At 41.3% G+C, this 17,290-nt stretch overlaps 1 protein-coding gene across 3 annotated transcripts in view; it reads left to right on the top strand.

The window, feature by feature from the left end:
- The window catches only part of TAOK3 (TAO kinase 3), a 2,060,965-nt gene that overhangs the window by 1,193,333 nt on the left and 850,342 nt on the right, over nucleotides 1-17,290 (top strand). For all 3 annotated transcript variants that reach the window (XM_044068327.1, XM_044068326.1, XM_044068325.1), the window contains exon 11: nucleotides 7,785-7,876. In XM_044068327.1, coding sequence (XP_043924262.1) covers nucleotides 7,785-7,876 — 92 coding nt within the window. The remainder of the gene's footprint in view (nucleotides 1-7,784; nucleotides 7,877-17,290) is intronic.

Genomic DNA, 17,290 nt, shown 5'->3' with positions numbered 1-17,290 from the left:
GGCACTTCTAGCATTGCAGTCCTTTCAAGACTCTCTACCTCTGGGAACAATTGCAATTCAGACAGACAACATGTCAGTGGTCTGGTACATAAGCAAGGAGGAACCAAATCGTACCCCCTGTGTCGAGAGGCCATGAGAGTGTGGCAGTGGGCAGTCTCCTCACATCCCGGGGAAATCCATTGTGATAGCAGACAAGCTAAGCAGGGCAATTCTACTGCCTCACGAGTAGTTCCTAAAGAAACACGTAGCGGAACGGATATTCCACAGGTGGGACCAGCCTTGCTGCGATCTCTTTGCAACTTCAACAAACACGAAATGCAGCAGCTACTTTGCCCTGATTCCCCCGCCGGGGGATGCCCCAAGGGATGCACTGGTGCACTATTGGCCCCTGGGTCTCCTTTATGCCTTTCCTCCCTTCCCTCTGATTATTTATTTATTATTTATTTATTTATTTTAATTTTGTTTACCGGGATGGTCCAACTGGATGAGGTCCATTTACAGCGGAGGCCTGGGGAGAAAAGCTGCACTTACATTAAAACAACACAATTACAGCAATATACATATTATACAAAGTGTAGGTAGTAGTACTTTTATACTAGTAGCATCTAGAAAGAAGTGAAAAGAAAGAAAAAAACAGTACAGACAATTCCAATCAGTAAAATATTTACATATGTACATTTTGTTTGCAGTGAGAAACAGATTTTAACAGGTACATGTTTTTCCATGGATAACATTTGGAGGAACCATGCTTACTGGGGCATGTACAAAGAGTGGTAGGAGAAAGTTGTAGAGGTACCAGATTTTTGGACTATGTAATACATGGACAGAGCCAAGAACTTGTAAGGTGGGCCTTAAGGGAGTTTTTGAATTGAGTAGTATTAGATGCAGAAGTCACAGATGAAGGAGATTATTCCAAGTTTTAGCTATAATGTGTGAAGAGAGAGATTTGCCGGCTGTGTTATTAGCTGAGGTAATAGTGAGGAGTGATTTGTTGGCAGAGCGGAGTAGACGATTTGGAGTGTAGTTGGTAAGTAACTGCCTTAGAGCAGGAATTTTGTCAGGTTGTTTTAGGTTGTTGTATGATATAAGAAGTTGGTGATATAGTAGTAACTGTGGCAGTTTAAGCCATTGAAGTTGCCTAAGAGGTATGCAGTGATGGGTTCTAAATGGGGAGTTTTTGGCAAACTTGGCAATTTTGTTATAACAGGACTCAAGTTTCTCTAGGTCAGATTTCCTAGCATAAGTGAGAATTGGGGCTGCATACATTAGTGAGGAAAGAAGGTGAGTTTGAGCTAGGGTGACTCTAGCCTGATTAGATAGAAAGTTCTTTTGTCTATATAAGGAACCCCTTTTTTTATGTACCTTTTTATAGTTTGAGAGATATGAATGTCAAAGTGGAGGTTGTTGTCTATTTCTACGCCAAGGAGCTTGGTGTGGAGAGAGGGAGAAATGATAGTACCATTATTAGAGGAGATAGAGAAGGAGAGTGGAGTGTTTTTTGATTTATTTGGGGTGAATAGTAGTAGTTTAGTTTTGTTAGGATTTAGGATGAGTTGAATATTAGTGATCCATCTTTCTACTGAGGTGAATGATTCCTGGGTGAGGTGCTGTAGGGAGGTCAGGGATGGGGCTGAGCATATTAGGGTGGAATCATCTGTGTACTGGATTAGTAAGGCCTGCAGGGTACATGTATGTAGGTTATTGGTGAAAATAGAGAAGAGTAGTGGTCCTAATATGGAGCCTTGGGGTACACCAATGGTGGTTGGGAGCAGAGGTAATAAAGCTCCTTGCCACTGGACAGCTTGTCGTTCTGATAGGTAATTTTTAAACCAAGCAATAGTGTTGGGGGTGACGGCTAAGGAAGTTAGGGTATCTATTAGTATGGAGTGAGAGACCATATCGAATGCTTTGGAGAGGTCGAGGAATATGGCAGATAGAAGTCTGTTATTATTCCTCTGCTAGTTAACCAGGTCTGTGAAGGAGAGAAGGGCGGTGGTTGTACTGTGGTGTGGGCAGAAACCATGTTGTGTAGGTGAGAGGAGATTGTTTAAGTTTAGGAAATGCATGACTTGATAGTGTATGCATTTTTCTAATATCTTTGATAAAGGCGACAGTATGGCAGTGGGTTGGTAGTTTGAGAAATCGTAAAAGGTTCCTCCCTTATGAAGGGGAATGATATATAGGAGACTTTCCACAGACGAGGGATATATGATTCCTGTACAGAGCAGTTGATAAGGATTGAGACTGGGTAGGCTATAGAGTTGGCCGCCATTTTTAGGAAATGTGCTGGTAGCCCATCTGCTGTGAGAGTAGTGGGTTTCAGTTTTAAGAGGTGTTTCTTTATTGTAGAGGTTAGGATAGGTGAGAAGGTAAGGGGAGCAGAGTTGTTAGGGGCTGTAGGCATGGGTGTGTAGCTATTTTTGGCTAGTTGAGTGGATAGTGAGTTAATGGATTTGGTGAAATGTTGGTTGAATTTCGAGGTTATATCGTTAGTTGTATTTGTGGATGTTGAGGTGGGAGTGGGTGTGGTGGTTTTTCCTGGTTTTAGTAGGGAGTTAGTTGCATGCCAGTACTTTTGGGGGTTGTTGGAGTATTTGCTTTGGATATTTAGGTAGTAGTTTTGTTTATCAAGCTTAGTTTGCTGTTTAGCCTGGTTTCAATGTGTTGATAGTTTTGTTTAGAAAGACTAGTGTTGTCTTTCTTCCAGGTTTTCCATGCCTTATCTCTGGATTTTAATAGGGCTCTAGTGGACTTAGTAAACCAAGGAGCTGAGTGGAGTTTAGCTCTAATAGTTCTTATGGGGGCTTTTTTGGTCAAGGACCTTACTGAAAGTAGTATTAAAATAGTTCACCAAAGTATTACTGAAAGCAAAATTTCTGGGAAGGATTATGATCTTAATAGCCCCTTACTGGCTTCAGCAAGTTTGGTTTCCCTTCCTCCAGCCTCATCTCTTGGAAGAACCCTGGATTGTGGACCCAGTTCCAGATCTGTTGACCCATTAATTGGGGGCTCTTCATCCTTCTCTTCATTCCCTCAAACTGACAGCTTGGCTGCTCCACTTCCCACAATAGCCAGGATCTACAACCTCTCAGCTGTGGCCCAACATATAACATACTCTCATAAATCATCCACCAGAAAGTTATAGCTTAGCAAATGGAAGAGATTTTCTTTATGGGCATCTCAAAATGATGTTGATCCTTATCTTGCTCTGATCCCATCTATATTGGAATTTGTAACTAAACTTTTCAATGAAGGAGCTACTGCAGCTACCATCAGAGTTCAATTAGCAGCAATCTCAAACTTTCATCTTGGCTTCCAAGGCTCCAATGTCATGTCACATCAACTCGCTAAAGTCTTTCTTAAAGGTACCATTCATCTGAGGCCACCAATCAAAGCTCCAGTCATGCCATGGAATCTAAATTTTGCTCTCTCCAGAATCATATTACCTCCTTTCGAACCAGCCTCGTCCTGTCCTTTGAAATTCCTTTCATGGAAGACTATATTTTTGATAGCCATTACTTCTGCTCGGAGGATTTCTGAGTTGCAGGCCTTGACCATCAAACCTCATCTGATTTTCCATAATGACAGAGTTTTGCTCAGAACTAATCCATCCTTTTTACCAAAGGTTTGTTCAGAGACAAATCTTAACTAATCCATTGAGTTGCCCATTTTCTTTCCTCAATACACAAATAGGATGGAACACATACTGCACAGACTTGATGTTCATAGACAACTCCAATTTTATCTAGAGAGAACAAAAAATTCCAATCAACGGATCAGCTCTTTGTTTCCTTTTCAAAGTCAAAAAAGGGTGCCCCAGTGACAAATGTAACCTTGTCAAGATGGCTATCAGATTGCATTTCCTTTGCTCCCTTACAACAGAAAATTAAGGCCCACTCTACTAGAGGTGTTTCAACCTCATTAGCTTTTTCTGCAAGGTTGCCATTAGATTCTATCTGTGCAGAAGCTACCTGGTCAAGACCTCATACCTTAATCACTCATTACAAAGTGGACAAGGCCTCCAGGGATAGGACCTCCTTTGGCTCCACAGTTCTGAGGAATATTCTCCTGTGAGTCACCTGAGAAAGATGGTGCTTGGGACACTACCCCTCAGTAAGAATGAACGGCGAGATGTACTCACCATAACGTTCCATGTGAGTTGTTCATCTTGCCTTCATTCTTATGTCCCACCCTCCAACACCCATCCAGTCTACTTGAGGTCAGTCACCTTTCCTTATATGGTGCATTGTCTCTTATCCAGATCTCTGAGTGGCATATTTATACTATTAGGTAATTAGTTGGTAGCAAACAAGTTCTGAGGGAAGATTGGGGTGCATCATTGGATCGGAAGTTGACCTCAAGCTGGTTGAAGACCTCAAGCTTTTGTAGTTGGCCGAGTCGGAGCTGAGGATCGGCTCTGAATCCATCAGTAAAAATGAAGGAGAGATGAACAACTCACATGGAACATTATGGTGAGTACATAACTTCTTTTTTTCCACTTAACTGTTGTCACGTCACACTTATAGGTTATCTCTCATTACAAAAATAAATTATATACATCTTCATTGATGACATTGTCATATATAAAAACATATTATGCCTTGCATTTGAGGGGGGATTCTATCCCTCTTCTCTCATATACCAGAAGGAGTCTTCCAAACTCCAGCTTTATCATGTAAATTTGTTATGCATTTACAGTCTGTTAGACATAGGGCACAATTTCTGTCACACCTCAATTATTTATGTAACAAATAATTTGCAAAGACTGCCCACTACCCTATTTATACATCATCACACAATGATATACATTCATATCTGTAATGATAATTTTTCTTCCCCATCATGTAGAAGAAACAAATTGCTCATAACTTTCATTTTAACCTCTAAGAGTATCACCCCTTAAGGCTATATTTTCTTCATTTACAAACCTGAAAGATTTACCTTGTTGTAGATTAGTAATGAGAAGGTTTCACGGACTCCTTTTTTAAACATAATTTATAAACATTCTTATAAATCTGCAAATGTCCTACTTTCAAAAGACTGTTTCATTCTCTTACTAACATCTGTGAAAAACCTGTTTTAATGGCTCCCAGCTGATTTAATTCATTTTTGTTTTACATTAACAGTGTACATCCGCGGTGGTGCAGTGGTAACATTGTTGCCTTACAGCAAGATGTTCTCCCGTTCGATTCTCGGCTGGAGTGTGGGGAGTGTCTCCTGTGTGGAGTCTGCATGTCCTCCCCGCGGTTGCGTGGGCATTTGAAAGACATGCGTAAATGGGCTTGCCTTCATTGAAGGTTTAACATTGAGCTGGCACCTCAGCGTTTGTGAAAATCTACTGCCAATCATTAGCAGACTGGAGTTCTGCTGTGACGACCCCTAACCGGGAAAAGCCAAAAGAAAACAACAACATTAACAGTGTACTAGATGTAGTACATATATCCATGAAACCTTGCTCACTTAATATCAACAAATACTGCACAAGTGCTGTTCATCATCTGATCTGTAATTCTAATAGAAGCGGTTTCTCTCTCAGCTTTCATTCACCAATTGGCTTATAAACGAACACCACCATTCCTTTCCATTCATGTCATCTCAAGTAGTAATATTCAGCATTGCAGTCTAGTGGCAGAAAGAAGTCTTCCTCCTTTGTGCTCAAATCTTATTCCTCCATCCATTATCTGTTGAACTTGTATTGTCTGCAGGTTTAGAATCACAAAATAGTCGATAGCAGTTTCTTCACAAGAGATGTACAAAATGCATTTTAATCTTGACCATCATCCCCTCTAAGCTTGGAAAAGTTCATGTAGCACTAGCCCAAGAAGCCTTCAGTAATACAGGAAAAACTCAATGTCTATACTTAAATCTATGCCTCTCACATTCTCACATGGCTTCCACAGATTGCATTCATTACTGAAATGTTGTTTGTAAATAGTCATGCTTTTGAAGCACATACGTAGACCAAGAAATACAAATTGTCTTAACTGTCAGAAAACATGTTCTAAAACTATGTCATAATAACTCCTGGCTTTCCATTTTCTTACTATTTTGTTAGTGGTAGTTGCACTACTTTTCAGTATTAAAGCCAGTCCACTGTGTCATATTTTTTTTTCACATTTACTTTTATATCCATACTTTCATTTACTTGTTGCGTTCCAGTCAATGTTATATTTTACCTCTGAGCTACATCCTCCATCGTAACCAGCTGCTTTTCTGCTTATTCCACCTAACATGCCATTTCCTTTTTTTTTATGAATCTTATCAGCCTGCTGCTTAACCTGCATCATAGTGACATGTTAATTGTGAAGCCTTTCAACAACTTCATTTCATTTACCTTCCAGCCCCCTCAAATAACCAGCCAAAAGTCTTGTCGTCTTTTCATATTAAGCCAGATTAGTTTCTTTGTATCAGCCTTATATAATTTAATTCCAGGTTTGTACAGCAATGTCTGTCAGCACTCATCTCTTTCTCCAAGCTTACATATCTTCAGTTAACCTTCGCTAGATGCCTTCACACAATGCTAACATGAATTCCATTTTTATTTAATGAAAAAGGCTAGCTAGCCAAGCTTATATGGAACAACCCAAAGAGTCAGTCACCTTTACAAAGTACTGTTCAGTTTCAAATGTAACAGTTCCTTGACTGATGGATGAAGTTAGAACTTGTTCAGCTAGATCTGCAGCCACTGTTAATCTTTTCAGAAATAATTCCTGTCATGGTTTTTTGAAGCTCTCTTGAATTTTCATACTTTTATGAAGCTTTACAGTGTAGATGTCTGGTCTTGGAACAGAGCAGGATTCTTTGCAGTGCTGTGACAGAACTTTTTATGTATGGCTGTCACCCATTTGTGGAGCTGAGGTTGCACCGATTATTACCTTCCCATCACTGGTACAATTTCAGTGATCTATATGATGCATTTAGCAGAGCTGAATGAGCATACTTACCTTAGGAGCAGATGTTTAAACACAGTAACTTATCTGTAGAACAGGCTTCTAACCTTCCTTTCCTCTGGCCCCTCAGTACCTTATATGAGTTTTGTAATTCTTGTGTATGGTTAACATTGTTATGTTTCAGGCTTGATTATATTTGCTGTTTCTTTTACCCACTTCAGTGTTATTTTACAGTGTGTGCTATTTTATTTCATTCTAGAGCCATATTCTCTATTAGTAACAAGATTTTTGACTTGTTACTAGTATTTTGTTAATATTGGTGGTGCTGTGGTAGCGTTCTCTCCTCACAGTAAGACGCTGTCCGGTTCGACTCTCAGCTAGAGCATCTTCTGCGTGGAGACATGCGTGAATGGGCGTACCTTCGTTGAAGGTTGTGCGTCAGGGCTGGCAACTCGGTACGTAAAAATCAACTGCCAATCATTAGTGGACGGGAGTTCCGCTGTGGCGACCCCTAACCGGGAAAAGCCGAATGACACAACAACAACAACTAGTATTTTGTTTGTCAGTGTTATAGATTAAGCTATATTTTTGTAGTTTTGCTTGTATTTTTCACTAGCTAAGATGGCACAGTACTCTATTCCCATTTCTAGAGCTAAAAAAACATTGTAGGAAGTTTGATTATTATTAGATTTAAAAACTTAAGATTTTATTTTTATGTGCCTATCAGGGCATCCAACCTTTTGAGAAAGATAAGTTGGGGGACTGACATTTTTATTTAACATATATTCTTCCATCAATTGTGTGATTCCCACAGTAGCCTTAGTTTGAACCTTTAGGATACATACTTTCATTGAGTTTATTTATTTATTTATTTTTCTTTTGTGTACTGCACAGGATGGCCCCAGAAGTAATTTTGGCTATGGATGAAGGTCAATATGATGGCAAGGTGGATATCTGGTCTCTGGGTATCACCTGTATTGAGCTGGGTAAGTAAAGCTGCTATCTGGTCTCTTTTTTTTTTTCCGAATGCAAATGTGTCAGTTTAGGTGCATGATGGTGGTGGGTAGTTTTTCATCACCATACAAGCAAAATGACCTTTCTGTTCATTAAGGTGTACATTTTTAGAACCTTACAGGCTGTGAAATAATACATTAGGGTGATAAAACTGGATTAATTTACATGCATTTTTATTCCTTCCTCACTGTTTGCAATTAATAGTTAAAATGGGCGTTTGTTCTGTATAGAATTTGCATAAGGCACATGGGGATACTTTGTATAAATATAAGCAACACATCTGATAATTTTAGACGCTGTGTTTGTGATACTGTTTGTTTTTTCTTTGTTGTGTAAGTTTTGATGTTGCACCCTGCTTTCTTGTAAGTATAGAATGTTGCAACCTATGAATATGGAATATTTACCATGAAATGTAAGGGTCTTAATTTGAAAGGACTTCGTGGAACTCTGACATTTTATATTTCACTTTATAGCAATGGTAAAATTTCATACAGTAGTTTAAAATAAACCCAAAGTGCCACATTTGGCATTGTAGTACTTTTTTTGTCTAGTCTGGAGACTTAACAATCTCCTTTGCATTTCCTGAAATAGAACACACTTTTTAAAAATCTAATGCTATATGTGAACTTGCATATCTGGCAGGAAGTATCTTAGTGGAGAGGGGGTGTTTTGTGTTGCACTTTACAGCAACAAAAGAAGAGCTTTGTTTACATTTTGCTTGACAGTGTTGAAACTGCTGCCATCAAACTGAGGCATTTTACAGTAATTTTGACGGCTGCCAAGTGAGCTGCAAATCATGCCATTTTGGTCTGGAAGCTTACTTACAGTATTAGGGGGATAGTAATGTGATTTTATGGGGTGTAAGGAGTCTGTTTTGTCTTTTGTAGTTCTTTATTGGGCTTTGTGCATAATCAGTTGCCTGATGTTCATGAGATTTGGTCAGTCAAATGTCGGTATCCTAGAAGACTGTTTCAGTTGGCATGCTATCATAGCATGAACCAAATCCTATACTGAGGAGCCATTTGATTGTGTGAGGCTTGTAATTGTGAGTCTCATAATTCCAAAGCATAAAGTGTGAAAATGGAAAGTTTGAGCCTGTGGTACTTCAGAGTATTCCTGTTACTCCAAGGTAAGTGCACTTGAAGTTAGGGTGGAATGGTGTGGGTGTGTGTGTGTGTGTATCTAAATCTATATCTATATATACATCTATCGATACATCTAAAGAGAGAGCGAGCCCTATACAGAGATGTGGAGGTACAGCCCCCATATAAGGGGTACAGGGGACAAAGTCCCTCTGTAAAAATACTTTGCTGTCATTATATTGAGTTTTAATATTTACTGTAATTACCTTGCCATTGATTCGTTTGTATTTGCGGTTGCAGATCTTGCACTTTTAATAGGGATCTCCATCCCACCATATTGTGTCTGTTGCTTGGGAAAATGTATGTCAAGCAGTATTATATATATTTTTGATTTCAACTGGATACCCAGAGAGGCTAGAGGGAGAAGCTCCAGACATACCTCTAAAAAGATGTCAGCCATTGAAAGCACCCAGAGTAGATATTTACAGGAGGGTCTCCTGCATGAAACAAAGGTAGTAGCTGAAAACAGTGAAAAGGATAAGGACCTGAAGGGGCTGAGATCAGTTACACTATCATGGAGCTGAGTCTGGCCCCAGGATTGCATTTTGGGCCTCACATGTCCCCAGTTCCCTCTCTGACTGGCAAGTAGAAAAGCTCACACCTCTTGTCTTAATCGATGATGATAAGTCCTTGATAACTACATTAGGTGTGTGTCCCTGAGTATTAACAATGCCTATCTCTTGTTCGAGTGGCCTGGATTTGGAGAGTGATCTCTAGAGCCCTCTGCTGTATGTATATTGGTATCACTTGAGACTGAGGATTTTATTTGTAGCATTCCTCATGAGATATCAGTATATTATAGCTCAGGTTAAGGAAGGTCTTCTGGGGTGCCCTGCACAAGCAAGACTCTCAGGACAGCATCCTATGCATTTAACATTATTTGTCTGATATCTAGTAGAACCTGTTCCATTTTTGCAGGCCTCTTCAGTCTCTGTGCTGTCCTCAAAACGTGCAGTGTGTAGTACCAGTGCTATTTCTTCTGACCTCTAGAATTCACTTGACCTCTCATGGATTCAGCAAGTGCAGGACTATCCAACCATGAGTTATGTTTAAGGGGGTGCATTCCTGTCAGTCTGTATTTTAGGAAGGAGCCATAGAAGATCAGTAGCTCCTTACTGAGGAGAAGGATAAGAACAGTGAGTGCTCCTGTTCCTGTTGCATAAATCCTCAGGCTGATGGAATGCACTGAGCTAACTAATAGCTCGTAATCTTCACTAAAATGTCTAAATAGGTATGTTATGAAAAAGAGGAGGAGTCATGTCATCCGAACCACTGATCTTTTGTTCAAGGATGCCATGTTTCAAACCTGCAAACATCCTTGGCACGTCTGTGTTTGCAAGAAAAAAAGATGCCCTTTACATGTCCCAAGTTAAGTGGAATAGCTTCTTTTCTAAATGTGCTGGGGTTGATAGCTACACAACTTTCACAGTATCTGTGGTGTAGCAGACATTTCAGGGACTACAGTGCTAAAAGGTCTGAAGTGTAGATGGGCAGGGCAGAAAAGGGATTTACTCTGCTACATAATGAACTTCCTCTTCTTTCTCACTAACCTACTCAGCCTCTAGCCCTTTCTGTTAGATCAGGCACTGGTGAAGCTTTCATCTATTCCTGTTTTTGGCATGAAGGAAGATCTTGCCAGCTCACTTACTATGGCTTCTACAGTGGACTTGCATCCTTTTGTAATCTTGATTGCTCTTATGCTACAGTCAGAGCAACAGGCTGTTAAGTTTGCTGGCTAAAGATGGTATGGATGTGACTTGTCTCCTTTAAGGATGAGCTAAGGGTTGTGTTCCTGGATACCTAATTCCTGGACAAGGTCCTCTTTGAGCAGACTTTCAAAGAATTGTTGGGAAAACTCCTGAAAAGTGAATAGGCCCTGACCAATGTGAAGAGTGTCTATGGTCCCCTTCCACCCCCTGATTCTTGTAGACCAGGCCAGTTTCTAAGGAAATGACCCTTACACATGGTGGATTATCTGCAAGCATCAAGGCAGTGTTTATATCCCTTGATGTTCCACGTATGTCTGCATTCCTGATTGCACCCATGCTGAAGTCTGCAAGTAGATTTGGGGGGGGGGGGTGTCCCTGAATTTGCCTCAGCTTGATAAAGGGCTTTTGGGTTATCAGCATGTTCCTGGATGACTACATCTTAGAACTCTTAATTTCTCCCCAGAATGAGCATTGCTGTGATACTGAATTGTTTCCATTGCAGATTTAGTTCTGAAAGGGGCCATAGAGACTTTTCCGCTTTCAGGGCGAGGTCATGTTTTCTGCTTGAAGATTTGCTTAGTCCTAAAGAGACTTCCATACCAACCTGTTCCTCAGCAAGTTCAGCAACTGCATCCTGTGTATGTAGTTGTAAAGGCTGACTATCTAAAGCGGGTGCTACTACTGACATGGGGTGCCTGCATGATGTCATTAGTCACAATGTCTGTTTTTTGGCATATATATCTGGGGTCTGCATAGAAAGATACTATTTGTATGCATTACTTGCAGTAATAACATTGGGAACTTGCCCATAGGCAAGACCCAATGTTCAGTCTGACTTTCAGAAATGTATACCCTACCTCTTTGCAGGCCAGGCCAGACCAGTTAGGGGTTCCTGCTGCCTAAGAAAAAGTGATAGTGTTCCTTAGAGTTTGGAGAAGACTTCTCTTGGTCAGAAGAGAATGGAAAACTTGACTTCTAAATCTCAGATATAGTAATATTAGTTTAAGAACTAACCAGGTTGTCTCTTATGCTAATTAAGTGATGAACATTAATGAGAATTACATCCTTCAAAATTTATAACTCCTTCCAACCCCATTCACAAGGTGCTTCTAGGCTCACTAAAGAAGTGAGTGGTGAGATTCCATTTTATGCTGGCTTACCTTTAAAAATCTCAAAATCTTTGATCTGATGTTGCCATTTTCATTTGTTCATCAGCAAATGGGTTCAGATCCGATCCTCTGATCAGACTCCTGCCACTTTCTCCCTTACCCATAATGACCCTGTCCACTAAATTAACTCAGATCTCGTTTGCTGCTCTTCAGGATTGGAAGGAATTGCGATTTCTCGAGCTCCTATTTGGTTTTCACGAGTTAACAGAATTATATTTATTTTCCTTTCTCGCTTTTTTTTCTTAAATAGTAATTTATAATGTCTCTCTTGCCCCTTAAAAACCTCTTTTATTACCAATTTATACGTAATTTTAACTATCGCTGTTGATAGTTCTTTCCCTCTTTTACAGTGACTTAAGATATTTCTTCATATACCATTGTTAGTGAGGTCTTTCCCCTTCCTTTCCTCTTCTCAAAAAAAAAAAAAAAAAAAAAAACTTTTGCTTTTTTGTGTGGATGATTTGTTCTTCGTTTTTGCAGTATGGCTGATAAGCCTACTGGTTTCAAAAAGTGCACTTTCTGTGGCCATTAGTGATAGAAGAAAACAAATTTGAAAGGCCTGCTACTGCCTTCTGCTACTTCTGCTGGTACTTCTTCTTCCTGGGCTCACCCCCTCCCCTCAAAAAACTAAGGAGCCCAGGGAGCACCGAAAATGCTCCCCTACACAGTCTCCTCAATCTGCGCTGTCTTCTGAGCCTCCCAGGAAGGTTTCTAAGAGCTCGTGTCTGAAGTCTTCAGATCTGACCTCTACTGTTGCCAAATCTCCTCAGCTCAGTACTCCAAGATTTTCACTGGAGCCAGTATACCAGAAGTTGAGATCTACTTTTCCCCAGGAGATGCCCAAAAAGTTGTCCTGGCCACTGTCCATTTCTTCCTCCATTAGGTACTCTCGAAGTCTTTCCAAGTCAAGAGATAGATAGGATGATGAGAAAATTCTTCAGAACACAGATCCAGATGGGGTCCTTTCGGCTCCTTCACTCATCAGATCCGTGAGCCTTTAAACCTTCTTTCCAATCTGTGATTGCTCCTTCTCCCTTCAGATCCGTGAGCCTTAAGCCTTCTTTTCAGTCTGTGGTTGCTTCTTCTCTGATCCAACCTGTCGTTTTGAAGCCCTTGGATCTGAGATTTGAACCATCGGATCCAAAAATTCTTTTATTTTCCACTCTGGCAACTTCCCTGATCGATCGGGTCCTAGTCCTTTGGAACATCACTGTTCTCAGAGCCGGAGCATCAGAGTTGGATTAAAGGGGTTGACCTTGACTCTGAAGCTTTCAGAGTTGTCACTTCCCCTTGGACCTTTGGTGTTGGATATCTTGGCTCCAACTCCTCCCTCAGAGAGGAGGGATGGGGAGGGCCCTGGAGTGTCTGCTGTGAGAGCCTCAGCTCTGGTGGAATTGTCCTCTGCTTCTCTTGGTTCTTCTGGCTTCAAGGTGGTGGAGAGGGATTTCTTGCACCCCGCAGTAGTTTTGAATCTTGCTTCTTTGAACAATTCCCTGTTCCTTCTCCAGATTCTGTGTCTGAGTCTACTCATCCTACAACTCAGGATCAGCCAGCCCAGATGAGCTTGCAAGCAGTTCCCATCAGGGAACTCTCTGGAACTGCCGGCACTGCTCCAGAGCATCCCACTGAGGAGGTGCCTCAGAAGAGGTCATGCAAGAGGAGGCACTTGTATTCCCTGCAGGAATCCCTCACAGAAGACACCAATTTTGATGAAGGGGAAGATTCCCCTACCTGAAGATGTCTCATTTTGAGACATTGTATTAATCTTTTACCATATAGGTGGTTGGTCTTCCCAAACCCCTTCCCAGGAGGATTCAGTGTTCCTGGAAGCCTTCAGGTCTGGACCATCTACGTCTTGGGTTACCCCACCTGTGGATGAGCTTATAGACCTTGCCTTCTGCAGAGCATGGAAGGAGCTGGACTCTGTAGAACCAATCCCCAAACAACCGGACAAGATTTTGAGTGCTCTCCCTGACAGACAACACTGGACCAAGGGAATCTTTCTAGATACCATAGTGGTTGTGGCAGCCACTGAAAAAGAGCTGGCTGAATAAGGAGTCTAGAGTGGTGGACAGATTTGGGAAGTAGTGTATGCTCCAGTGACCTTTGCCTTATAGTCACTGAATTATCTGGCACATTTCACTAGGTTACAGAGGGACTTAGTCAAGGAACTCTCTAACTCTACCCTTGGGTCCATGTTCACAGAGGAACAGAAGTCTTTTTCCTCATGACTGGCCACCCTGCAGTCCATTACTAATGCTTCCATGAGCTTAGTCTGACACGCAACTGAAAGTTCCTCACTGGCTGCTGGTTCAGGCATAACCATTAAGAGACATGCCTGGATGCGGTTGTGTGACTTTGCAGAGCCCTTCAAGGCATCATTCATCAGTGCTTCTTTTGATGGATCTTCTTTGTTTGGGCCAACAGTTAAATAGACAATCTCCCGCAGTGAGAAGGATGGAAAGACTGTGTCTGCCGTGGGAATCTGCTTTTCTACCCTGCATTGACATTTTTTCAGGAATCAATGCAGTGATAAGAAGTCGTGGTTCCCCAAATCTCAAGGACCTTTCTAAGAATCCCACATCGACTTTTTCCCCCAGAGGCAGAGGGGGAAATAGCTTCAACAGATGATGACACCCACATGGCAGAGGGGGCCCATGGAATTAAGGGTCTCGAGATTCCTTCTCAGACAGATCCTTTCAACATTCTGAAAGGTTGCTGACTCTCCCTCTCTGGAGGCAGTCGGGGGGAGCTTGTCCTTGCACCTACAAGCCTGGCTAGCCATCACAAAAGGCTCATGGGTGCAAAAGATCATATCCAGAGGATACTGCATTCCCTTTTTGCAAGTTCCCAAAGGAAAAGAAAATGTCTCCATGATGTTCCACCAATCAGAGGGAGTTAGCAGCCCTAGGCATTCAAAAGCTGCTGGACAAAAGAGACATCCAAGAGATCCCCTAGACCAAAGAGGATCCAGAATTTACTCAAGGTTCTTTTTAGTGCCAAAGAAAACAGGGGACCTGAGACCCATTTTGGACCTCAGTTAGCTGAACCAGTTTGTAAAGAATTCCAAATTCCAGGTAGTCACGGTTCAGTCCATTCTGCCTCTCCTACAGAAGGATGATTGGATGAGTTCTATCAATCTTCAAGACACATACTATCACATCAAATTGACAGACACTCTCGAAGATACCTACACTTCTGGTTGGGAGCCAGTCATTATCAGTTCAGAGCCCTACCCTTCAGTCTCAGTACAGCCCCCAGGGTGTGCACCGAATGCATAGCAGTGGTAGCAGCTCATCTAAGACTGCTCTGAATCGGAGTGTTTCCTTACATAGACAACTGGCACAAACCAGGCATCCTCTGGAAAGAATCAGGGATTTCTTACTCCAATTATCTAATTCTCTGGGAATTACGATCAATCTGTCCAAGTCATAACTTCAACCAGTTCAAGTCTTGGAGTTTATAGGTGGCTCATCTAGATACAGTCCTGGCTCTTCTGCCTCAAAACAGAGTTCTTACTTTGAAATCACATGTCAGGTTCTTTCTCATCCTTCTCCCTTTGGAAAAATGGTACTCAAAGCCCTAGTGTCGATGGCTGCCTCAATAACTTTAATACCCACTGCTCATCTTCATATGCAAATTCTTCACAGGACTCTAGCAGTGCAATGGTCCCCTCATTGACAAACCTTACGACATCCAATAAAATTATCTATGGTTTGCAGAAATTCTTTGCTATGGTGGATACACTCCAACGAGATTTGCCAAGGGCGTCCATTTATTCTTCTTCCCCTGAACTCCACATTGACCGCAGACACCTCCCATTTGGGGTGGGGTGCATTACTTGGGACAGACTGTTCAAGGAATTTGGTCCCCAGAAGAGACCAATTTGCATATAAATGTCCTAGAGATGAGAGCAGTGCTTCTAGTTTTGCAGGCTGTTCAGAGCTCTAGGAACGATTGCTGTTCAAACTGACAATATGTCAGTAGTTTGGTACATCACCAAACATGTGGGGGGTGGGGGGCAGATCCTATCCGTTTTGCCGAGAAGCAATAAGATCTCCAACAGCTTTCTTGTAGCAATGCCCATACTGGGGAAGTCCAATTCTTGGTGGACAAGCTCAGCAGGGACCATTATGACGACTCACAAATGGTCTCTCAGTCAGTTATTGGCAAATATGATCTTTGACAAGTGGGGTCTACCATGCTGTGATCTATTCGCTTCTCACCTCAACAACAAATGCATCGGGTTCTTTGCTCTAATTCCCCCTTGGGGCCGTTCACAGAGAGATGCTCTAATCCACGTTTGGCCCTCCGGTCTTCTTTATGCTTACCATCCTCTGCCTCTAATCTCCAAGTTTCTTCAGAAAGTGCTCTGGTTGAAGAGTAAAGTAATCCTCATTGCTATGGTCTTATTTACTATGTCCATCTTGAACACTGGACCCCAGTCCAGACCTCCTGTTACACCTGTCAGGGATGATTCATCTGGATATTGCAGACCTCAAGTTGGCCACATGGTTTCTACAATTCCAGTGATGGCTAGAAATTCCAGGCTTTCCTCCCCAATTTAACAAAATATCTCCAAACTCCACAATCCACATACTAAATCCAAAAGAAACTCTTCACACCAGCAGGTCAGAACCAGTAGCCGCTTTATTCACATAAACACACACTGGTTTAGCGCTTTCTTCCTTACTGAAGGGACTTCTTCAGAACAATGCCATTTCCATAACCCAGTCCTTTTATACAAAGCCACACCCAAATGACTAATTGAATAATTACCAATCAACCCAAAAGTACATAAGAAATGCATATAAAAAATGCCTAAAATACATATTACATTCACATCAAAACATGACATGAAAACTACTTTCTTGTTGTTATGCATTAAAATACATATAATGGCATTAACCACAGCTTATGCCATTACCCTAAAATATGCTTTCATTTCAAAATACAATGCAATATTTACAATGTGAAGTTGTTCTGTCTCACCGTTCATTCTTACAGATGGGTTCAGAGCTGATCCTTGACTCCCAAGTCGGCCTACTATAAAGCTCGAGGTCTTCAGACAGCTCGAGGCCAAGTCCCTATCCCATGATGCACCTAGAGTTACCTCAGACCTAGTTTGCCGCTGCAGTAGATCGGAGGTTCTTCAGCAATAGCTCGGACCAGTAAAACTTTATTATAAAAATTTTTTTCATATAACTTGTTTATTCCATTTCTTAGCTTTAGCTTCTTTAGCATTATATCTTAGTGTGTATTTCTTGGTGTGCCTTTTATATTTAAATATAGCTTTTGGCCTTCGTTTTTTTCTAAAGGCCTTTATAATTAGTGTAGTTACTGTAGTTATATAGTTATTGTGTGCC

The sequence above is a fragment of the Protopterus annectens genome, chromosome 4.part0 (assembly GCF_019279795.1).
Source record: "Protopterus annectens isolate FY-2018-M chromosome 4.part0, PAN1.0, whole genome shotgun sequence".
NCBI lineage: Eukaryota > Metazoa > Chordata > Ceratodontiformes > Protopteridae > Protopterus > Protopterus annectens.
This window is presented reverse-complemented; position numbering and strand designations above follow the sequence as displayed.